The sequence below is a fragment of the Protomyctophum bolini genome (assembly GCF_963924005.1).
Source record: "Protomyctophum bolini genome assembly, chromosome: 7".
NCBI classification, from domain to species: domain Eukaryota; kingdom Metazoa; phylum Chordata; class Actinopteri; order Myctophiformes; family Myctophidae; genus Protomyctophum; species Protomyctophum bolini.
In genome coordinates, this window is record NC_137868.1 from 37,919,536 (window position 1) to 37,943,426 (window position 23,891).

The 23,891-nt window shown below is 44.0% G+C and overlaps 1 protein-coding gene across 6 annotated transcripts in view; it reads left to right on the forward strand.

Annotated features, from left to right (window-relative positions):
* The window catches only part of kif13a (kinesin family member 13A), a 74,681-nt gene that overhangs the window by 44,884 nt on the left and 5,906 nt on the right, over positions 1 to 23,891 (forward strand). For 2 of the 6 annotated variants that reach the window (XM_080767671.1, XM_080767672.1), the window contains exons 16-38: positions 36 to 211; positions 2,988 to 3,219; positions 4,392 to 4,554; positions 5,193 to 5,339; positions 6,245 to 6,403; positions 7,977 to 8,141; positions 9,647 to 9,820; positions 10,386 to 10,537; positions 10,917 to 11,049; positions 11,414 to 11,560; positions 12,951 to 12,983; positions 14,809 to 14,908; positions 15,586 to 15,712; positions 16,225 to 16,280; positions 16,435 to 16,559; positions 17,488 to 17,664; positions 18,115 to 18,207; positions 18,843 to 18,995; positions 19,355 to 19,432; positions 19,642 to 19,692; positions 20,132 to 20,222; positions 20,854 to 21,005; positions 22,311 to 22,490. In XM_080767671.1, coding sequence (XP_080623797.1) covers positions 36 to 211; positions 2,988 to 3,219; positions 4,392 to 4,554; positions 5,193 to 5,339; positions 6,245 to 6,403; positions 7,977 to 8,141; positions 9,647 to 9,820; positions 10,386 to 10,537; positions 10,917 to 11,049; positions 11,414 to 11,560; positions 12,951 to 12,983; positions 14,809 to 14,908; positions 15,586 to 15,712; positions 16,225 to 16,280; positions 16,435 to 16,559; positions 17,488 to 17,664; positions 18,115 to 18,207; positions 18,843 to 18,995; positions 19,355 to 19,432; positions 19,642 to 19,692; positions 20,132 to 20,222; positions 20,854 to 21,005; positions 22,311 to 22,490 — 3,064 coding nt within the window. Of the gene's footprint in view, positions 1 to 35; positions 212 to 2,987; positions 3,220 to 4,391; positions 4,555 to 5,192; positions 5,340 to 6,244; positions 6,404 to 7,976; positions 8,142 to 9,646; positions 9,821 to 10,385; positions 10,538 to 10,916; positions 11,050 to 11,413; positions 11,561 to 12,950; positions 12,984 to 14,808; positions 14,909 to 15,585; positions 15,713 to 16,224; positions 16,281 to 16,434; positions 16,560 to 17,487; positions 17,665 to 18,114; positions 18,208 to 18,842; positions 18,996 to 19,354; positions 19,433 to 19,641; positions 19,693 to 20,131; positions 20,223 to 20,853; positions 21,006 to 22,310; positions 22,497 to 23,891 lie in introns of all 6 variants that reach the window. The other 4 variants (XM_080767674.1, XM_080767675.1, XM_080767670.1 and 1 more) reach the window with 3 other exon arrangements.

Consider the following 23,891-nt stretch of genomic DNA (forward strand, 5'->3'; position numbering starts at 1 on the left):
GGATGATGGGACCGGTGTTGTGTTTCTGCCACCAGGATCAACCTGCCGCAGCGCAAGCGGCGGGACCGTTTGAAGGAGCTGGAGAGAGCGTCTCCCAGGGAGAGCTTCGTGGACGTGGACGTGGAGACGGCCAGCGAGGCGTCGTCGGAGCAGGACTACAGCTACGAGTTCGCCCAGATGGAGGTCATCATGAAGACCCTGGGGAACAACGGTACGACTCGGGCTCAGTGGCCGAGAGTAGGGCTAGCTCGAGTACTGTACTTATTATTAACCACTTTAAACTACCGCATCTATGGTTCAGCGGAGTCCCTCAGAGCTCTGTACTAGAGTATTTTCAGTTTTCGGGTTATCGTGGGGAAAGCTGTACTTTGAAAAATGTACTTTTACTTTGGTACCACAAGTATTTTGACGCCACTCTGTTTGTATTTTTACTCTTTTGAATACAGACCTTTTACTTGTAACAGAGTATTTTGATATTGTGGTGTTGCTACTTCAGAGTAAAAGAGTAAAGATTAGAGTACATGGATTTGGGGCTGTACATCTCCTGCAAGCTGTGTTTACGTGCTCAGACATCCTCTTCATACTTTCAACAGCAAGACATGGCATGATTTGATAAATGTATAACGGCAATTTAGAAACGTTCATCTAGTAAGCACACGTAATGTCATGAACCGTGACATGCTGGGTTTGAACCCTCCTTGTGATTGTTGCATGTAAAATCACACCTGTGTGAACTGAGCGGTGCAACTATACTTTTATTGCGATAGTCACTGTGCTCTGTACTGTACTGTACCGTACAGTTTTATTGTTAGTTATACTTGTATTGTTATAGTTGTAGTGGTCAGTGTAAATGGGCCTGTAGGCTGCTCAACAGTGCAACGGTACTATTCATACCCCCAAACAGACATATAGACACAGAGACACACAAAGCCAGACATTGGAGCAGTGTGCACCGCAAAAAAACTAAAACTAAAAAAACATGTGGAGCCATTAGGTGTGTGCCTTTTTACCAGAAGGTTGTCGGTTCAATCCTCCGCAACAGGAACAATCAGGGCAGGGGAATTGAATGAATATCTAAATGACTAAATGACTCTGACGTGTCATTTAGCAAGGCACATTTAGCGGCAGTGGCTCGAGTGGGTAGAGTGGCCGGTATAACAGCTGGATGGGAACCGAGGTACCCAGTTCGATCCCGGGCTCCCCAGTGTTGAAGTGTCCTTGAGCAAGAAGCTTAGCCCCTAATTACTCCTGATTGCATGGTTTCCTCCGCCATCGGTGTGTGAATGGGTGAATGTAATTCACAATCTATGTAAAGCGCTATATAAATGCACCATTTACCACGTAACCCTCAAACTTCTCCAGTGGCCAATAGTATAAAACTGTTGTAGGTAACCTGAGTTTTTAACTTCACCAAGCCATGACAAAATATCTCTCTTTTAAAGGGAAGGAAATGTTGAGCACCTGTTTCAGTTTCTGATAATGACGGACCCACGCAGACTGCTTCCTGGTCTCATAATTCAACATAGTATAAGACTGCCGTTGTCCTGGGCATCTCCCAGGTGTGAATGAACGTGTTTAGCTGTGTGTTTAGCAGGCGGAAAAATAACCTTTGTGTTATCTGAACCTACCCTGTATAAATAAATACAAAATACAAAACAAAAAAGAAATGTAAGGTAGTGTCTTTCCATGTCATGGATTGTCATTAAACTGTGTGCCTCAACTCTCTTGCCACCTAATGCCAGAAATAGCCAGTCTCAATGAAGCATAACTGAAGCATTACTAGGAGCAGCTCCGGAGCCGTTGAGATGCCTTGCAGCTCTGCAGGTGCTGTAGGTGTGTAGCAGCATTAGTCTCTGTTACGCACCACCTATTCACAGTCAGGATAATTACAGCCAGGAGCACTGTCAGGTGTTTTGCGGCATTTTGCACCCTCTGATTTGGTTTCTAAAATGAGTGGTCTGTGTGTGTGTATGATGACATAGGCATAGTGTCTGAAGTGAATGTGCTGTGGTCTTTGTGATTTACTGAAGCAGGTATAGTGTTGAGTGTATCTATAGTGTATAGAGTTAAGCACCACATTAAAATGAGGTTAAAAGTGTCGTAACTCCTCCACTAGTATACGGTGCTGCCGGTGATGGTCAGACAGTGTATGGGCCAGAACATTGTGCACAGCAACGTGTCCAGTGTTATGAAGCGTTGCTTTATTGTTGCCGTTCACTGTGTTGATTTAGTAGTTGTTTATTCACACATACCGGAGACCCGATATGAATCATAGGTTGGTTATTCATGCACATGGTCGTTTTGATAAGATACTGTAAGTGTTGAATTAACACTGAGGCTGTGGACTCATGTCAACACTACAGCATAGTGTTTATTATTATGTAACAGTGTGGGATATTAGCGTGCGTGTGTGTGTGTGTGTGTGTGTGTGTGTGTGCATGCGTGCGTGCGTGCGTGCGTGCGTTAATCACCTTCTCTTGGTTTGTTTTGTCACAGCAATGTGAGTCAGGTGTGGGCTGCTGTGCTATTAATTAATTCCTGTTATATGTCTTAACCACTATACATTTTTGGGCTTGTCATTATAGGAAAAACATTTTCAAAAGTATCAGATCAGTAATTTGGAACTATCAAGGTCACAGCGCTATGCTTGTATATGTACTGTAACTAGAAGGTAGCATGTGTCACAGCGCTATGCTTGTATATGTACTAGAAGGTAGCATGTGTCGAGATGCCTGTACGTACTAGTACAGTAGCATGTGTCGTGGGTGCAATATAAAAGACTACATTTGAAGAAACGACTTGAATTGTCCAACGTGTGGTGAAAAAACCATATGAGCGGTATAGGTAGAAAGAACTGAATCTTTACACCTAGTAACCAGTGATGTGCTCATACAGTTCAATTCAAGTTGAGTTGAAGTTGAAGTTATTACATTTGTTACCGAAATTCAGAATGTCTACAGTACAAAAGAGTACTTTCCCCCCACCAGACCCCATGCAGAACGTGGTGCAGGTCCTGGAGAAGCAGTACCTGGAGGAGAAGCGCACGGCGCTGGAGGAGCAGAGGATGATGTACGAGCGAGAGCTGGAGTCCCTCCGCCAGCAGCTGTCGCCCGAGAGGACGTCGTCGCAGCAGCACCACCGCAGCAGCAGCGAGCGCCTCACGTTCCCCACGCACACGTCACCGCCCCACGGCAAGATGAGGCTGTGGACCGAGGAGAGGTCAGCCATGGACACACGCACGCACACACACACACACACACACACACACACACACACACACACACACACACACAGACAGACAAACATGCACGCATGTGCCTATGTGGCCCCTTTTCCACTGGTTCTAATATTCTTGGAGCCTTGGTGCTGTCATGGAACCGGCGGCCATTTTTCCGTTCCAGTTTCAAACCAGCTTTTAGGGTTCAACCAATTAATTCCCAGTGGAAACAACAAACCGGTTCTACCCTGCTGGAAAAGGGGCAGCTAATATAGACTCCAGTTTAATGAAGTATAGGGTTTAAGTTGTTAAGCATTATCTGTCCTCAACTATTTGATTATGTATTTATCTGTTTATTACAATTCACAGTTTACACATTATGCAGATCAACGCTCTTATCTATGGTGACATACAGTACAACTGCCAATCAGAGTAGGCGGAGTAACCGCATGAACCCTAGTAGTCAACAAACAACTCAGAAGTAGAGTGCACAGAGACGTAGTGCTTCAAAGGAACTAGGACACCAGTTAAACATCATAATTAGCATCTGCATACAGTACAGTATGTACAGTGCAGTATTGTGCATATCATGTAGCAAAGTAGCCTAGCATCTATCAAAAGGTGACAAGGAGAGGAGTCCTAGGGGATGAGGTGGTGTCTGAAGAGGCCAGTTTTCGCACTTGCGGTGGAAAATGTGGAGTATTTATCCAAGTCTGCAGTTAAACCACATAAAGTACATAGAAATGATGAAGGCTTTGACACTCAATGGTCCCTTTTATATTTTGATGATCTGTACAGTATGTGTGTTTATGCTCAATCCTTTTGCTGATCAAACTATCTACATTACATCAGTTTCCCAAACCTTTTAGCCCGTGACCCAAAATGTAAATTTGATGTCCCCCCCGGGACCCAAACTACTGAAAATAGCAGATCTACAAGTTCACAATGTGTTGCTTCACGCCACCTTGTGAGCTTGTAGATCGGCTATTTTCACTACTTCTTGAACATTTATTTTCTAATTTATTGAATTTCTTAGATTTTTCTTTGATTTCTCCATGAAATTACTGAAAGAATCATTGAATTTTGTTTTTAATTCATTAAATATTTGCTTGCGTGCTTGTGTTTGTGTGTGTGTGTGTGTGTGTGTGTGTATGTGCGTGTGTGTGCGTGTCAGGGATGAGCTGTTCCGTCAGAGCCTCTCTTGGCTCAGGGAGCAGGTGGTCAAAGCCAACACCTTGGTGCGAGAGGCCAACTTCCTGGCAGAGGAGATGAACAAACTCACCGACTACCAGGTCACCCTCCAGATCCCCGCCTCCAACCTCAGTGCCAACCGCAAGGTCAGACGTCTGAGCCCAACAGTCCTTATGGTTTACATTAGTGGTTCTCACACCTTTTCACGGCAAGGACCTCCAGCTTGGTATTGCTCTACAAGTCCATTTGGTTCCATTGGTATGGCTCTAGGAGTTACAGGCCTGTAAGAGTGCAACTGTCAGTCATTCAGTTGAGGACCTCCTGGAACCCCCTCAATGACCCCTGGGGGGGGGGGGGGGGGGGGGGGGGGGGGGGGGGTACCATATAGTTATTTTACAACCAACCTGATTGCAACCTTAGTATGTTTTGTAGAGGGCACCCCAGTAGCAAACTGTGTAAGATTATACTGTAGCACATCAATGAGCTTATATAGTCCTTCCCAGCTGGCCCGGGTGCAAAGCCAACCCAAGGAACATGGTCATGGGTGTATATATCTTCATGCATGCATGCTTGCATTATAGAATAGCATCTGTAGTAGTAATGTTTATGTTATTATGCATTTTATTTCATTTTATTTGCAAACAAATGTTCTTGCTAATTCCCAAAACAACGAGTCGCTCTGTTTTATATCCTATTTTACGTTGCATTAGTTTTCAATTAAGAAAACCTAATTTGAAAGCCTAACAAAGTTGAATTTGATTGTTGTCACTGTGCCATTGTGCAGCGCGGAGCAATCGTTAGCGAGCCAGCCATCCAGGTGAGGAGGAAAGGGAAGGGGACGCAGGTGTGGACCATCGACAAACTGGAGAACAAACTGGTGGACATGAGAGACGACTACAGGGACTGGAAGGAGGGCACCGCGGAGGAGACGGTGAGACATGTCCACGTGAAGGAGGGAGAGGACGGGGGACGAGTAGAAACATAGGAAGCAGTGAGAGACCACACAGGAGATGATGGAGAGAGGACAGGTGGAGGACAGTAAGAAGAAAGACGGACAGGGGGAGGACAGTAAGAAGAAAGACGGACAGGGGGAGGACAGTAAGAAGAAAGACGGACAAAGGAGAGCAGATTCTTTTCCTTTAGTTTATAGACAAGATTAGACAGCAATGCCTGAACTGCCCAGGGAATAACATAATCAAGAACATAAAAGACTCAAATAAAATATAATGCAGAGAAAATGAAAATCAATCGGATCTATGCGGATGAAGGAGGACAGGGTGAACGGGAAGGACAAGGATTGGAATATGTGGAAATGAGAGAGAAGGAGAGCTTTAGAGTGAGTCGCTGAGATGTCTCACAAGGACAGACTGTGAGAAAGGCTGTCTTCAACATCATAACACTGATATCAATTGGCTGTCTCATACTTCATAATTTTGTGGACAAGGCAGCTCAGAGGGACGAGAGTGAATCATGTAGTATTTTGTTGCAGGTGATGAAAGATGTTTATTGATTTGATCATTTTAGGTTACAATCTTTAAATGACATGATTCATAGTTTTACGGACAAGAGGAGGGGACAGAAAGAGAAGAGTGGATAAGAAGACATGACATGATTCTCTAACTTAGTATCTGACATAATGGTGCAGTTTAGGGGTCCAATGTCAAGAATTGATTAACACATTGTTGTACATCATTTCTGAACTATTCATGATAGAAAGATGAGACTCATTGCTTTTGAAGGTTGCCACAAGCCATTTTACAAATATAGCATTTTACAGCTGCATCTATGTACAGGTTGCCGTCTTCTTTTTATATATTATTTACATTTGTCTCCCAGTTTTTCCAGCTCAGCAAAACGAACAGCAAGCACGTCGACCCCTTCTACGAGGCGCAGGAAAACCACAACCTAATAGGAGTGGCAAACATATTCCTAGAGTGCCTTTTTCATGACGTCAAACTTCAGTATGCAGTCCCTATCATCAGCCAACAGGGGGAGGTAATAGAAACACACTGACCTAAACTCACTAATTATATTATATATTTAATATATTTAATGAGTCAGATTTCTTTCCCCCTGCATGTCAGGCAGAGATATTGAAATGTGTGTATCTGTCCACAACTAATCTCGCCTACCGCTAGAGCCTAGGCCTAGGTCAACCATTAGTCGTTGGGGGGTATTTTTTCACTGCACACAAGTGAAATTGGCATTTAACCCATCCTAATTACTAGGAACAGTGGGTAATTATGATTAATACAGTGCCCGTATTAATGACAATTAATTAGGGGTACAATTGTCTTCAACACACTTCAACACAATGGGCAGGCGGGGGAGGGGGCAATCTTCTGTTTACCAAACAGCCGCTCACCCACTTTACATAAGCTACAGCTGCCACTCAACGAGCATCACTATCATATTGCTTGTGCACGCTGCCAGCAGGCAGAGGGAGCTCAATTCCTGAAAAGCTTTTCAAATCGCTCAACAACAACAATGTCATTGTTGTGACGCTGTTTTCCCTACAGGCTATGACTAATGTTGTCTGGCATATGGGATCTACTGTTAGGCAGTCACAACACTCCTGTTCCCATGCCCCACACGCCATAAGGCTCCAGCCTCAAATGCCGTCTTATCAAATTGCTTTGTAGTTGGTGATCTAGACTATCCACGTAAAAAGCTGTGGTAAAAGTACTGCAGGTCGGCCGGTACAATGTGACGCTATGCCGGTACATAGTACGGGATGAAGGGGACAGCACCTGCCTCCAAAACCCACATACAACCCAACACGGTCACATTTACAACTTGACAAACCTCCGCTAACATTAGCTCAACATAAACAACAGTTCGTTTTCTTTAAAAAAAAATGCTTCTAAATTGTGTTTGAAGTAATGCTGTCACCATTACGATTAACAATTTAATTCCGTTTCTGTTTTTGAACATTATGAATAAAAATTACATTTCTGTTTTACTTTTAGTCTTCGTAAGCAAAAGGTGCACAGGGCAAATATGACAAATATTCAACATGGAAACGATTATCACGATTATGCAAAAAGGAAATGATTATCTCAAATAATTAGGCGATTATGTAACAATTGTGACAGGCCTACCGGCAAGAACTTCAATAAACTAATAAAATTTGTCAAGCACATCTGTGAAAGTGCATGTGGATGTGAAACAGTTTTTCCTGCCAGGCCATGCCCGTTGGGAACACACATGGTCACAGACATTGAACTCCACTCGGACACAGCCAGGTGGACACATGCTGAGGCGGAACTCAGGGCGGTCTGAGTTCATTTGGGGAAGAAAATGTATTATTGTGACATTTATATTATTTAGAACAGTGGTTCTCAATATGTGGTCCTGGGACCCCCCCAGGCCAAGGCTCTGTGAGGAGTTATAGGTATGTGACTCTGCGAGTGTACAAATGGAACCAATGGACTTACGGGTCAGTTTGATTTGTACACTCTCAGAGTTGCATTAACACCAAAGAATTTACGATGGGTCTGAGAGGTAAATAATGGGGTCCTTGAAATGAGAAAGATTGAGACCCATATTTTTTCCTCTCCATCAACAGGTAGCAGGCAGGCTTCATGTTGAGCTGATGAGGGTTAGCGGAGCAGTGCCTGAGCGTCTGGCGGGCGGTGACGACTCGTCAGAGAACTCCAGCGAGAGCAGCTGTTACGAGGTGATGGACACCAATGGAGAGATCGTCCACATGGCCAAGAGGCTCACCTGCAGGGTAAAGCTAACTTATAGTTTAACCACCCTATACTGCAATTTCTTTCTTTCAAAATAATTATAGATTTTGTTTTCTTCGTAAAAGCAAACCTACGAAATTGTGGAAATAGCAGATCTAGATCGGTCTTGAAAACAAACAAATAAATTGTGGAAATAGTAGATCTACAAGCAGACAACATGTCACTCTGTGGCACGTTGTGAGCTTGTAGATCGGTCTTGAGCAGAAGAAAACTCTGGTTGATGCAGTAGAATATATTCTCTCAAGCCAGACTATCTCTTCCACAATCTTCGAATGCTACAGAGAGTCTGTAATCCCGTCTGGTAAAAGTTGAGAACAGTAAGCTCTTCAGACTGGAAGGGTATTCGAGTCCGACCAATAACAATAACAACACAGTGTTCACAAAAATATTATTAAAAAATATCTTCAAAAAAGCTTTTAGAATGTCCATTTCTGCTAAGCAGCTGGCTAGATAGGCTTCCACTAATTTGGTTTCCAGTATTTACGCCACTGCAAAGCGGTGTGGGGAACTGACTGACATCCTCTTTATGCTCTACTAATTTTTGGCGTTTCCAAAGTACAGACCATTAGGCAGAATCAGAATCATCTTTATTGTCACAAAAGTACAAAAGTGGGTTAAATTAGTTTTTTGTGCATAGTTCCCATTGTGTTATTTTTCCAAGAAAACAAAGAAAGGGAAGAAGAGAGGGGGGCTTAGGAATGTGAAGCTCGTCCCACACACACATGCACGCACGCACTCACGCACGCACACACACAGCACTCATAGGGTCTGGTCTCTCTTAGCTCATTTACAAACGGCTCAGCCGTATGGTAATTCGTTCCACGATTGCGCTGTTTATGTCCATGTGTCCATGTGCTTGTCTGTCATAACTCCTTATGCTTCCTACGGTGGAGATTAGAAATGAAACGCTAAAAAATACTACAAAGGGGAAAAAACAACACAATGTTGTGGAGCTCACACGAACGCTGCTGCCTCCCTACATTAGCTTGCTGCTTGAAAGACTAGGCAGAAGGTAATGCACACCATAACCTGTAGCGAGACATTACTAGTAAGAGAAGAAAAGAAGGTTGTGAGGTTCATTATGAGCAATTTGCTTTTCCTCTGCAGTGAAGTTGCTCGCGTGAATGTTCAGCACATGGTTGCACTTGAGCTTGAGCTGTCTGGTCAGCTGCTATATGCTGATATAATCCGTGAAGTGGAAAAAGTAGTTGTTTAACTTGAGCAAACGTATCAATAATGCAATGTAGAACTACTCTGTTCCAAGGAAAGCACAGTACTTATGTACTCAATCATCTCCCTTTACTGTCCTTTTGTCATCTCCTCAGCTCACCCAGGGCAAATAAAGGCTGTGTATATTATAATGTGCATTATATAGCAACTCCAGCTATTGTACTTCAATTGTACTTCTTTTCTCCAGATACGAGCTTCAGCTAAAAGCCTAAAAGTCTCTTGTTTCATGCTGTGTTTCCTCTTCTCTGTGCCGCAGGTGCGGATTCGGGAGGCCACAGGGCTGCCTCTGAACCTGTCCAACTTTGTGTTCTGCCAGTACACCTTCTGGGAGTACGCGGAGCCCACCGTGGCACCTCCCATGGTCAGCCCTGACACGCCCTCCCCTCGCTCGCCGGACGCACAGTTCACTGTCCGCTTTGACAACTGCAAGGTATACTATCCACTGTGCCAACAGCACCCTCTGCTGTCTGAGAGAAGAGGAGCTTGTCAGTCATTTTATTTGATTGACTGATTACTTTAATTGCATGATTAAATGCTTTTTTTAGGTGGTGCTGGTCTTGCGTTGCCAGAATTTTCAAATGCGTCATACAGTCAGAAATGAAGCCTTCTCCGCACTTCCGTTTCGTCTTTACAGTCGCGCAAATTTATCCTATTATAAATAGAACTCCTCTAAGCATAATTTTTATAGCTTGCAGCTGAAGAAATGGAAATAAAAAAATATGCTGTGTAGTTCCAGACTCTGTATAGCATTCAGAGATTGTGGAATAGTTGTCTGCCTATGCAAGACTAATAATGTAGTGCAGTCTTCCTAATGGCTCGGTCAGTTAGTGTGTGAATTGGCTCGGACCTTCAGTAGCATTATATATCATTATATTTTTAAACATATGTTGATTCATTTTCTTATACGACATAGTATCCTCACAAGAATTATTCACGTGTTGTGATTTGTTTGACTCCAGCTGGTGAACTAATTTGCAACGTGATTCTCTCTGCAGGACTACATGGTGCACGTGACAGATGAGTTCTTGGAGTTCATATCGGACGGTGCCTTGGCCATAGAAGTGTGGGGTCATCGATGTGCCGGGAACGGACGGTCCCCCTGGGAGCTGGACGCACTGCAGGCCAAGACGCGCACGCTCCATGACAGGTGTGTGCTTATCACTCAGGTTTATCAGCCTTAAGTGGTAAAAGTAAAAATAACAAGTAAAAGTATCAATGCTGCAGAAATGTAGAAATACTCTGTTACAAGTAAAAGTCCTTTATTAAAAATGTACTTGCGTAAAAAGTATGCAGAATGTCCCATTTCACAAGTTTTCAAATGTTTTGAAAATAGCAGATCATTGCTCCGAAGGAGCATTGGTCCGAGGTGCGCTGGGGGTTCGGGAGAGGGCTGGGGTTAGGTTTAGGTGTGCTGCCCCGGGGGAGGTTAGGGTTAGGGTGAGGGTTTGAGGTAGGTTGTCGATCGGACCAATGCTCCGTCGGACCAAACACATCTTCAACACACGTGGCTGTGGTGTGTTTTTCAGGTGGTGCGAGGTGTCTCGGAGAATCGAGATGTGGGTGTCCATTCAGGAGCTGAACGAACAGGGGGAGTACTCGGACGTTGAAATGCATCCTGGGAAGGACCTCAGCACAGGTGGAGTCTTCCAGCTGCGACAGGTAAGAGAGAAGGCCATGTAGATGATGATGATGATGATAATTGATAATTAGGCTGGAGCTTAGTGGGTACATAGGCTGTCTGGTAATCAGTAAATCACTGCTTTACCCCCCGGTCCACCACGTTTAGGTGGTGTCCCTGAACCATTTGAGTTAATGATAAGTTAAAGGTTAAGTAAAACAAACAGTTTAGAGTCACATTCATGAAGCATAAATGAATGATACTGTGAGTTAGAGCCGTGCTTTTACAAAGTGGGGTCTGAGGATCCCCAGCAAGGAACACGGGAAGGCCTTGAAGGGCATGTCTTGAAATATTTTGAATATTTTTGAAAACCTTTAACGAGAGAGCGTTATATGTGTGCTGCAGGGTCACTCGCGGAGGCTGGAGGTGTGTGTGAAACCGGTCCAACACTCGGGCACGTTGCCTCTGCTGGTGGAGGCCATGTTGTCTGTGTCTATTGGCTGTGTGTCTGCCCGCTCCACCAAGCTCCAGAGACCCCTGGACAGCTACCAGGTAAGTGGAACGCTGCACACACACACACACACGTGCGTACACATGCAATAGAGAGATGTGCCTTATACACACACACACACACACACACACAAACACAAACTTTTCCAATCACGCAGACAACATGGTGCACGTACACACTCACACGAAGGCTGGTGCCTGTGCGTGTGAGCCTATGTTCATGTAGTGTGTGTTGCCATCATGCATGGCATGAGTATATATTTGCTGTCGGGCAGAAACCTCTTATCTCCATATTTTATTCTGTCTGTCGTGTTGTATTCTGTTCGTAAATGAACGCCCTATACTTGATCATACAGCCCAAACCACACCAATGGGTCGAGACGCAAAAACAAAGCGGTTTTAGCATTTTGTCCCAGCGGTGTGTTATTATGTCCTGTTGCACGTCGGCGAATGGTGGCGCATGTCGACGCAGGTGATTCAATTGGTTCAATTCGATGGTTGCTTGCAACTACATGCGTCTACATGCGTCTTCTTCTCGCAAACCGTTTTTGTTGCAAGGAGTTGCGACCCATTGGTGTGTTTTGGGCCGGTACTATAGCCAAAAGCATCAAGCGAGACGCGTTTTGAGCTTGTCAATCTGCTGCTTTTGGTATTTTTGCATTTGAATCCTGAAAGGTAACTGTTTTGGACATACTGTATGAGTTTTCCACCCGACAGAGACGACAATTATGTAAAAAAAAAGGATGTTAAATCTTTGGTCTAATGTCATGAGTACATCATGAGGTTGGCGGGTTGTAAATCTAATGGAAGGTGAGAAATGTATGGAATCATATTAGGACTCCATTACCGTCGCTCTCTAGATTGGATGGGCGGAACTGCTCACATGCATCTAGAGTGCATTTGTATTGATGGATTCTAGATAACAGCTGTGTAGCACCAAGTACTCAGCTTCCTTATGGTGGACTGGTCAAGTCATAGATTGGAGTTACTAGTAGGGGTGAAATCATTCGAGATTTAGTTTTTATCAATTGATTGACAGAATATTAATTTGATCTATTGGTTTAGTTATATAATGTATAAAAGGTAAAACCTCCCAAATGTAAAACCATCCATATTTTAAAATTCACCAGTTGAGTTTACCACTCAACCTGGCGTACCTATTTTGGACATATATTATCTACAAGCCCCCAACGCGTTGTTGGTGCGTGTGGCGACGCATTGTGAGCTTGTAGATCTGCTATTTTTGACTAAGCTTACCCCCAGAACAGGTACGGCAGGGTTGAAGTGGTCTTACCAGTGACTGTAGGACTGTACTAGGTGTGGTCTTACCAGTGACTGTAGGACTGTCACTGTACTATGTGTGCTGTCATGGCATGTGGTATACATTCAATCTGCTCCTCGTTGATTGACTGAGTGTGTTCTGTCCTCGCAGAGAGAGGAGGAGGACGCTATGGATAGTTATCAGGTACATGCTCTGCTCACCACTGCCGTCACTGCCCCCTATAGGTCACTCCGAGGCATGACAGCAAACCAAACGCTGGCAGTGTGTTTGCAGTCAAGGAGGTTGTGTGTGTGTGTGGGGTGGGGGGACCGAGGGAAATCCGGGGCAGGAGGCAATGAGGGTGGTCCCTCTCGAAACAACTAAAGGAGTGCTTTTTACTAAACACTAGCTTCCCACACGTGGATGATTTCTGATAACTGTAATTATCAACCCCAAACAGACCAGTCTTTGGTGGCAACGTACACACTGTTAACTCCGCAACGCACACACTGCTGTGCCCACCCATGTCTCAGTTCCCAGCCAGGACGGCTGCCTGCTATTGGGCGCTGGACTTTCCCCCCCCCCCCCCCCCCCCCCTCCATTCCCTTCCCTCACATTATTGCACATTAACTCACTACTGTCTGCTTGCTGCTGCTGAAGAGCTGATGGACCAACAACTCTTGCATGGCAGCATTACTTACACTTCTTTGCATGGTGGAGGTCAGTTGGCAGCAGTGGTGGACAGTAACTAAGTACTGTACACAAGTACGTCTTGTGAGTATGATCTGTACTTTACCTGTATTTTTACCAGCTGCTGTGTGAAGCACAGCTGAGCTGGTTTTTCTGAAACTTTTACTTTTTATTTTTATTTATTTTATTTTTCTTCACGTTTACTCTTTATTTCAAAGACACATATTGTTTAGTTTTTTTTTGTTTTTTTAACTTCACTACATTTCTAGGAAGGGAAAAGGTGCATTGTGAATTAACGCCCTGATTGAAATGGTGAAATTAGGCGATCTGTACACTCAACAACGTGTCACATCAAAACGCATTGTGAGCTTGTAGATCGGCTATTTTCAATATTGATATTTCTGGAAAATAAAGTCTGGGAAATCTTTTTATTCTTTGGGAAAATGTCTACATTTCAGCAAAGCAATCCATTGATGTTAAAAACAAATTGTAATTTGTATCACAAAGTAATAGCAGTATTTGACAGAGCAACTTTCACTTTTAGTTGTGTAATATTTGACCGAGAGTACTCGGGTAAAGTAAATTGTCCACCACTGGTTTGCACCATGTTTTTGTTTTTGAGGGGTTTGATTGGCTTTGGGACCTAATATGACAGTTGATCTACAGTAGGTCATGCAAACAGGTAGGATCCTACTGTAGGTGGCTGTTCCTGTGTGTGAGAGTGTGCTTGTGTGGCTCACGGAAGCATGCATGCATGCGTGCACGTGTGAACGTCTGTGTGGATTTGAACTGGGGTTGGGGACATGTGTGTGTGTGTGTGTGGTCGGGTTGGCAGGAGGTGTTTGCTGCTAATCCCGCCATAATCTTTATTTTAGGGTAATAATAAAGCCTGTGAGGATTTGATTCAAACGTTTGGGTTGTGGGAACTTTACTTCAGAATGAGATTTGACTTGGCTATAAACCCTGTCGCAAGAAACTCAATGAGACACATACGCTGAACTTAAGCTATTAAAACCGTGAAAGCATCTGTGTCATTTTAGATTTTAGACATCATTCTATTCTATTCTATACTATACTATAAAAAAATTCCAGATATAATGTACTACAAGCGCATACATTCGTGCCGCATTATGCACTTCTAGATCTTTGGATATACCGGTAAATTCTTTCAAAGTGAAAATTTTTAACTCAAATCTTTGGGGGTCCTTGATGTGTGAGCACCACTGATATTATTAGCAACACATGTTTTTTTTCCAGAAAACTGTTTAGATTTAGTAGACATCTTAAGCCTAAGCGTGTTGCTGATGTTGTCCTGACTCTGTCCTCTCTTTGGCACCAGGAGGAGGACCTGAACTGTGTGCGTGAGCGCTGGTCAGAGGCGCTCATCAAACGGAGGGAATACCTGGACGAGCAGATCAAGAAGATCATCAACAAACAAGGTGAGTTGTCCTGGATCACCTCTGCCTGGAAGGATCTGCAGGGCCATTGTTCTAGGTCGAAGGCCACTGTTTCACAAACAGTGGGTCAGGGAGCCATTTGTGGATAGCGGGCACATTTCCGTGGGTCTGGAGTGAATATCCCTCTATTTTTTGTTTCCTAAATTATGTCATTATCTTTTTTTATATATATTTGGGGGCTATTTGCCTTTATTGATAGATCACAGTAGGTTGACAGGAAACGGGGGGAAGACACGCAGGAAAGGTCGTCGTGATCGGGCTCGAACCCGCGACACGCTGTCAGGCTGGTCCATCATTATCATTTGTAAAAGATTTCCACAACAACAAACAAAAGTCAAAAACAAAAAGGAAATCCAAAATTTCAGTTGAAAACAAACATTTTCCAAAAGGAATTTCATTCATTAAATAATAAATAATAAAATAAATTACATAAATTACATCTGCAAGCTCGCAATTGCGAGCTTGTAAGATCTGCTATTTTCACTAGTTTCGTTTATAAGTGTCACAGTCACATTTCTCCATGGTGTGAGATTGCTCGGTGCTCTCTGGTTTGTAGGTAGACAGCTATGGACCTGAGTCAGTGCTTAGAGGACAGTTTTGTACGTGCGTGCGTGCGTGCGCGGTGGGTAAGATGCTGTCCTTTGTGTGTGTGTCTCCAGAGAAGTCAGAGGAGGATGTGGAACGAGAGGCTCGGCTGGTGGAGCAGTGGGTGGGCCTAACAGAGGAGAGAAACGCTGTGCTCGTCCCTGCACCTGGCAGTGGCATCCCCGGAGCACCTGCACACTGGTACACACACACACACACACACACACACACACACACACACACACACACACACACAGACACACAGAACACTTCAGTCACTGTTGTAGGGAGCGCTCTGCTGTGTTCATCTTAACCGCACGCAAGTAAATCTACTAACCCTAAACCTAACCTCAGTCTTTTACCTTCATATCAGTTGTAACCGGCAGAACGTATGAGTTGTAACCAGCAGAACAGGACAAAAATTGTCTGTGTATGTAAAATAGTGGCATCAACGGGAGTCAAACTCGGGCCAGGTGGGTTGAAGGTTGAAGGAATAGTCCACTAGACTGGCGAGGTGGCTGCCAAAATTGGGTTCTGCATTGCTATTAGAAGGTGAGAAAGCCCATAGCACATTGCTAGCTACTACTAGTAGTAGCCGGCGGGGTAAAACGAGCGCTCCCTGGGAAAGCGTCTCCTACTAATACAATGTTAGCGTAGTGTAGAGCCCCTAGCATCCATATTGTTTTAAATTTAAACTCTATTGATTCTACCAGGACGCCCCCTGCTGGAATGGAGGCTCACATCCCTGTTCTGTACTTGGACTTAAATGGTGAGTCTCGCACATCTATTACAGTTATTATTACAATCTTTCATAGCTTCTGTACTTCCTTCACATGTTACCGAAGTAGGGAAGGGGCCCAAGTTATTTCCAAAATGGCGTGTGTTCATACATAGAGCCCATATTGTCCATTGCCTGTTTTCAGCGGACAGCCTGACAGTGAACGAGCAGCTGACTGGGCCGCACGCTGCAGGAGTCAACTCCATCCTACCCAAGGAGCATGGAAGCCAGTTCTTCTACCTGCCCATCATCCGACACAGTGACGAGGAGGTACGTAAGACACCACACTGCCCCCCGCGGGCCGCGAAAAGTACTCCTCTAATCTTGTCCTTCTGAAGCCAGGATGGAGAGTAGTGGTAATAATGAATACTGCTTGTAGTACGTAGCACTTGTGATCATGAATACACTGTTACAGTGCTTCTCAAAACGTTGGATTTCAAGGACCCCCGTAACTCTGAGACTGTACAAGTCTGTAACTATCAGAGTGTACAAAAGGAACCAAGCTGTCGGTAGGGCTATGCAGCTCAACATACAGTACAGTAGCCCCACTAGTTAAAAACTCCTCAGCACATCCCTGCCTGTAGGGTCCATTTAAGACAACTTTGTTGATCCCTAAGGACAGATCTAAAGGTTGACAGTCATAATGTACGCCCTCTACTGTGTCCTACTGTGTGTGTGTGTGTGTGTGTGTGTGTGTGTGTGTGTGTGTGTGTGTGTGTGTGTGTGCGTGTGCGTGTGTGTGTGTGTGTGTGTGTGTGTGTGTGATTTCCGTCAGCTAGAGCAGCGAGATGCAGTGTGTGATCACATGACCCCAAGTCTGTCTCAAACTAGAAGAATGCCAGATCCCAGATTATGCTGTAAAGAATGTTGCTTTCTGCCCCCTTGTTGCGCAGAAACCCCTAATGTGTATCCATTCACTGCACACAAGAATTTATATAAGACGGGCAACAATTAATTAATTCATCTGGAACCTGATCATTTACAAGTTAAGCACTGGCAACTTTCCATACTATATCTTTACACATTAGTGTGCCATGTTTGGCGTCGAGTATGCAGGCGAGCTTCTAGGTCGGCTATCTTTGCAATTTTAAAATAATTGGGGATAAACAAGCTAAATGTAAAGATTTTCCCTCAAGATTGATTATATTTTGAGTTTGATTGTTTGCACGCAATTCCACCAAACGTGTCACTCCACCAGGTGTCAGCGGTGTGCTCCTGGGACTCATCCATCCACGACTCGGTCCACTTGAACCGGGTCACGTCGCCCAACGAGCGGATCTACCTGATCATCAAAGCCACGGTGCAGCTGAGCCACCCGGCCTCCATGGAGCTGGTGCTACGGAAGAGAGTCGCCGTCAACATCTACAACAAACAGGTGGCTTCACTAATACATACTGGAGGGCAGTGGTATACCACGGCGCAAACTGAGCAACATATTGTCTGATACTGATACACAGCAAATTCCCAGTAATAACTGATAACTGAACAAGTACTGAGTACAAATGGAAACAAATACAGTGTCCATTTAGTTCCATTTGTACAATAGTTGAAATAGTCAAATGCAATTAATTTGCTATTTTATGTAGGGATTACAATTATTCTTTTTTTAAACATGATCAGCCAATTACTTAATAAAGAGTTTCTTTATTTCATTCACATCACAAGCAGCATGAGCAGTCTAGAGAAACGAACGCGTTTCGGCACGCAGGCCTTCCTCAGCATTTCAAACTCAGCCAATACTGTTGCCACATACAGTAACAGTGCAGATTGTGTCTATTTAACGACTGGCTCATGTACAGTTTGTGAAATGCTTTGTCTCCCACAGAGCTTCACTCAGAGTCTGAAGAGGAGAATGTCCCTAAAGAACACACTTTACTCCTGTGGAGTCACTTATGAGATTGTGTCTAACATACCAAAGGTACAGTACCCAGCAGGCGGGGGGACGTTTGGAAAAATCCTTTATAGTGTACACATTCAGCAAGGATTACCCACTTTCAACTCACATCCCTCATTTTGGGCATTTGATTAATATAGAGGAAGATCTACATACATATTGTAAGCTTGTAGATCGGCTATTTTTGAAATGCTAAAACAGGGTTTAAATGTTAACTAAATATTAACAACTTAACCTTTTAAACCCCAGGGGGGTCCAGGGGGAAAATCTGCAACGTCAGAGTTGGAACCGGAGATCAATTGGGTCTCCATTGACCCGCTGAGCGCTGTTCAGAGGTGGACAGCAATGGGGTAATGGGGCTCAAGAGGACCCTATTTTATCCTTTCAAAGGTCTCTAATCGTATTCAAACAGGGTTCCAACCGTACATTGACCGATCTTAACGCCGACACCAAATCTCTTTGCCAAAAATAGTCAATCTACAATGTCACGACAATGCGTGATCGGTTATTTTAAGTTCAATGTTCCTCACACAACCCTTATGTTGATCGACAAAACTATATACATTACTAATGTTGTGAGTGCGAATCTGCGTGCGTATGTGTGTGTAACACATCATGCGACAAACTAAATAAATGAGCTAACTCTTGATGTGCTGCAGGCATCAGAAGAACCAGAAGAGAGGGAGACCTTGGCGCTCATGGCTGCCCGCGGGGAGAGCGAGGAGACCAAGGACGGAGAGACGTACATAGAGAAATACACACGTGGGGTTCTGGAGGTGGAGAACATCCTCAGTCTGGAGAAGTTACGACAGGTAACATAGACCGACCCTTTTTCATTTCAAGGGCCGCCAGGTTGGTAAGCAATAGCCCCCGGACCCCTGTTAACTCGCTCAGAGTTAAAGTCCTGCATGGGACCATTTGGTTTCTAACTATCAGTCATTTAACTGGGGCTCCCCAGGAACCCCCTCAATGGTTTCGACCCATATCAACGTCTGATACCATTTAAGCACTTACACCCTATAAACTTAGGGTGTAAATTGGTTGGCCCACGTTTGTGTACGCACACATACAGTACACTTAATACGATTTCTGAGTTAGAGCTGATGAAGTGGAGAAGCCTTTCAACAATCCCAGAAACATGCACTAAAGGCTCTTTCTTTGATGTCTCCAGGCGGTGACAGTGAAAGAAGCGCTCTCTGTCAAAGGCAGACACCTCAGAAGAAGCATCAGCACTCCCAATGTACAACATGTAAGCTTCCATTGCTTCCATTCCTTCTGAATTATAGTACATTATGGACATAACACATAATGACAATGATTCATTCATTTATGGGGAGTGTGACGGTGTCACTTGGCGAAAACATTATTTTTGGCAAGCGACACCAGTGTGTGACGGATTATAAATTGAAGTGTTAATGTATGTGTTACATTCATACAATACTCATTGCTTTTTCTCAGTCCTCCTGTAGTAAAATCGACCTAACAGGCTGTGAGGATGAAGACTTTAAGGTAAGTCAAATCCTAATTTAAAATAATCCGTTGTTTGTAATGTAAACCAATACAGAGAATGTAACCAACGCATGACCAACACAGGTGTCGCTCAGCAAACATAAAAGTGACACTTTTGTCAACAGACGACATTGATGAACCAGCAAGTGAAACATGTTGCATGCCATTATTTGAAATGTGGAAAAAGTGGAAGGCCGCACGCGATATAATTCTCAAGTTGAGAAAGCCTGGAGGGGTGAAACGTTGTTGTATATAGCTTGAAATAAAGGACAGGGAGCAGAGTGTACGGACATTCCACTTTTTCTTCATTTGATCACTTTTTGGGTCCAGCACTGTATTTAAAAACTATATTGTTTTACATATTATTTTACATATTATTTGAAATGTGAACGTTATTGTATTGGTGCAAAATTGTAATAATCTCCGTTTCACCATATAGGCTCGGTGTGAGTCTCACACGGACAGCTCTGAATGCACCCTCCAGGATGGATCCTGTTGCAGCACACCTGTTAAAAACAAGGAGAATCATGGTAAACTCCAGTCGAGAGAATTAAAGCATGAGTGTGTTGGATTATATACTGTATGGAACAGGCCACTTTTCAGCCTGAGTAAGTAAGTCGGTAAGGCTTATTGTCGGTATCAGCCTAGAACAAGGGTGTCTATCCCCTTTGCAATGCACTGCTTGGCGCTTGGGAGATGGATTGCTGAGGTGGAGTGCAACACCCACCGAGTTTACAGTGCCCAAGATCTAACCCAGAATCTTATGGTCCAAAGGCAAGGGCTATTGTGAAACTCTGGAAATACTCCAGTCTACTCAAAACAGATTTCCATGTTATACGGTGCCTAGAGAGTTATCTATCCTCCTAATAGAATGTTTTTTTTCTGGTTACATAGTGGTCCTTTAACTGTGTTAGTGTGCTCTGGATGTCTCCAAACCTGTGTAACCTGTCATCTTTTCTCTATATCTGTACAATATGATCTCCTCTCCTGTAAATAAGACGTTGAAGAATGCATCTTCATCTGAACATTAAAGCATTCCTGGTGCTGCTACACTATGACCTCGACCGACGGCACAAAAAACTAATTTCACCCACTCTTTTACACCTGTAAACAACCTGTGATGTGACAATCCAACTGATTGTGGTTCTAATCTGCACTCAGGTCTGGTTCCAGAGAGCCCCACCTTCTTCATTTCCAGTCCGTTCAAGGTGCTCTCCCCTCAGCCACCCAAGTTCCTCAAGTCCCTGCTGCCCGTCCGGGAGGAGAACAAGGCCAAGAAGGCCCTGGAGGCGCGGCCGCTGTTAGGCCAGGAGGTAAGCAAGGACACGGTCACCTCATTTGTGTTCTCTGTCTCTTCCTTTCCTCTTTACTCATCTCCTTTTTGTATTGCACTGTATGTACTCGTCTCCTTGTGTCTTCCTTCCATTTTCCCCCTCCTGAAGTTTATTTATTTTAAAAATTTCTCACTTTTGTTCATTCTTTTGAATCATTGTGGGTGCCTCCATTAAAATAAATCACTTCTAATAACTGTATGTTCCTTAATATGCAAACTGTCATGTGCGACGGAAACGCACGCCTCCAAGGACTTGTCCTTCATAGCTGTCTAATTATGCTGATTATAATGGCTGCACTGTTCTGTGAATGATGAAACAAGTGTTAATCTTACGGCTGCACAGTAGTTGATTGGACCGGCATGACTTTGCAGGAGCATGACTTCAACTGGGAATAGCCACAAACTCCTAACTAGACATACTATGTAACAGAAACGAGGTGGACTCATGGAACTACAACTAAATTACTCAGTTGTAGTTCCATTGAAGGCGTACCCCAGTAGAGGCAGTTAAAGAAATACTCCAAATTGTTCTGTCCCTCTTTAAAATGTTAACTCTGCTGTCCGGTTCCCCCAGAATTCATTGTGGCAGAGTGGAGAGTGAGTCACCGTAGGTTTAGCCCTGATAGCCATGGGGCTCCTGTTGACACATGGATACTGTACATTGCTCCTGGAGAAATGTGTCAACTGGGCTGCCATTATTGGTCTCCTAATGCATGTATCCCTCATGTCCATAGTAGCAGGAGGTCTATATACAATTACTAGTAAATACTTTATTTTTTTTGTTTATTTGAGAGGGACAGCATATACTAATGAACAGTGCATTCCAAGTCAGTACAATTAAGAACAGTTACTGTATGAAGCACTGTAAATAAATGTATTCACACAAGAAGTACAGTGTGACCCTGTGGATCGAGCGACAACGCAGGCGCTGTGTCGCTTCCCGTGTGAATAGACCTTTTTAATCCTGTTGAAGTCCATGCCGTTACATTACGTATTGACAATTCCTCCTAACCACAAGGTTAAAATCTGTCTTCTGAATCTGATACGGTTTTCATTCATTATGATTCATCCATCCAATCGGCCTCTTCAACTCCTCGTCGTTTCAATAGGTATAGCACATTGTGGCTGTTCCCCCACCATTATACACACACTAACAACAAGACCTTCCAGTCATTAAATGTTACATGCATGCTACTGAGTGTGACACTAACCTGCCCCGGCTCCATGCACTGCATGCTCTGTGTGTGTGTGAAGTGTGTGCTGTTGTTCTGACCCCCATCTGCAGAGCATGCGCTCATGCTGCGTGGACAGCCCTGCACTGCTCCCCCCTCCCTGCCCCTGGCGTAGCAGACCCAGGGCAGGCAGCGAGGGCCACTGCAAGCCTTCCACCTCCACCTCCACCACCATCCCCACCTCCATCCCCACCAGCCGCCAGCTCTGCCACACACAGGCACACACTACTACTGTAAGTGTCTCCCACACTGCTGTAAGTCTCACACACAAACACTAGCCTCACGTAACCAGACTTATCTGCCTTTGCAATGCAAATTGCCCCAGGCAGATTTAGTCGGGTGTCGCTCAATTGTGGGAGGACTTTTCTGACACGCAGTAATGTAGGCCCAACCAGATTCGTCTGGAACCGGTCTATAACCAACCAGGGCACAATATGCGGCGGGACATTGCAAGAGATTCGTTCCTTTTTCTCAACAAAGATGGATGCCGCCATAGCAGTAAACAGGACATTTGTGCTCGTAACTGGCTAAATATGACGTAAAAAATTATGAATTTCTATCAAATATCTTGTAACACTGTAACATAACACTGAGAGGGACCGGACTAATATCCACACAGTGGTATTAGTCTGGCCACGCAAGTCTACACAGACACATACTACAGTCTAATGTGTCACACACTGCTATAAGTCTCACACAGACACGCCACAATAGAATGTGTCACACACTGCTGTAAGTCTCACACAGACCTACACTCGTTTCACACACTACTGTAAAGCTAACACAGCCACACACTGATGTAAGTGTCTCACACACTTCTGGCCAATTCATGCTTTTTTTGCAGCAATGTCGCTCGACGCACCAAACAACAAAAGTAATGTCAGCAGGAGGAAAAAAACAACAACAATTGTCTCAGAAGACCTCACTAGACTGTATCGCATGCCTCAAGCACCATGAAAGCTCGCAGGTGTCGTCATAAAATGCTGCATAATATTCTTGGTGGGAAAGTGGAGTCTGTTGCAGTCCGTCGCTATGGAAATGTACTACAGTACTTGGTTAACGAAATGTCGTCAACACGGGCAGCTTTGAAGAGCTATTAAGTGATGCACTCTTTCGTTACCATAGAGACAGCTGTCGCATAAAGCATGAGTGCTCAGACACAGAAAGTGGCTCGACAGAGTCAAGCAGCACTTGTCGCACAAATCATGAATTTGCCTTTAAATGTCATTACACACTGGGAGCATTAGTTAAAGAGCGTCAATTAATTAGCCCGAAATTATGTTGAACATAATAATAAGCAAAAACAAATCAGAACAAGATCGTCTTTTCACCGCAAATAAAGGTAGGTTCAGGTTCATCAGGTTAATTTTATTTCTTTGTCCCCGAAGGGTGATTTGGTTTACAGATAAGCATATTGGCAGACACACGAATCACATAAAACACATAAAAAGCACATAAAAACACATACGTAAAACACATAAAAACAGGATGGCAGGTTTCGGTGTAGCAATGGAAATTCATAACAGCGACAAAGTTACCTCAGAACTTGGCTTTCTTTAGCACCTGGTTTTTAAAGACGTGATCCAGGCTACTGAAATTTACTCCTGCTATTTTTGAGGCCGTTCTCACAATCC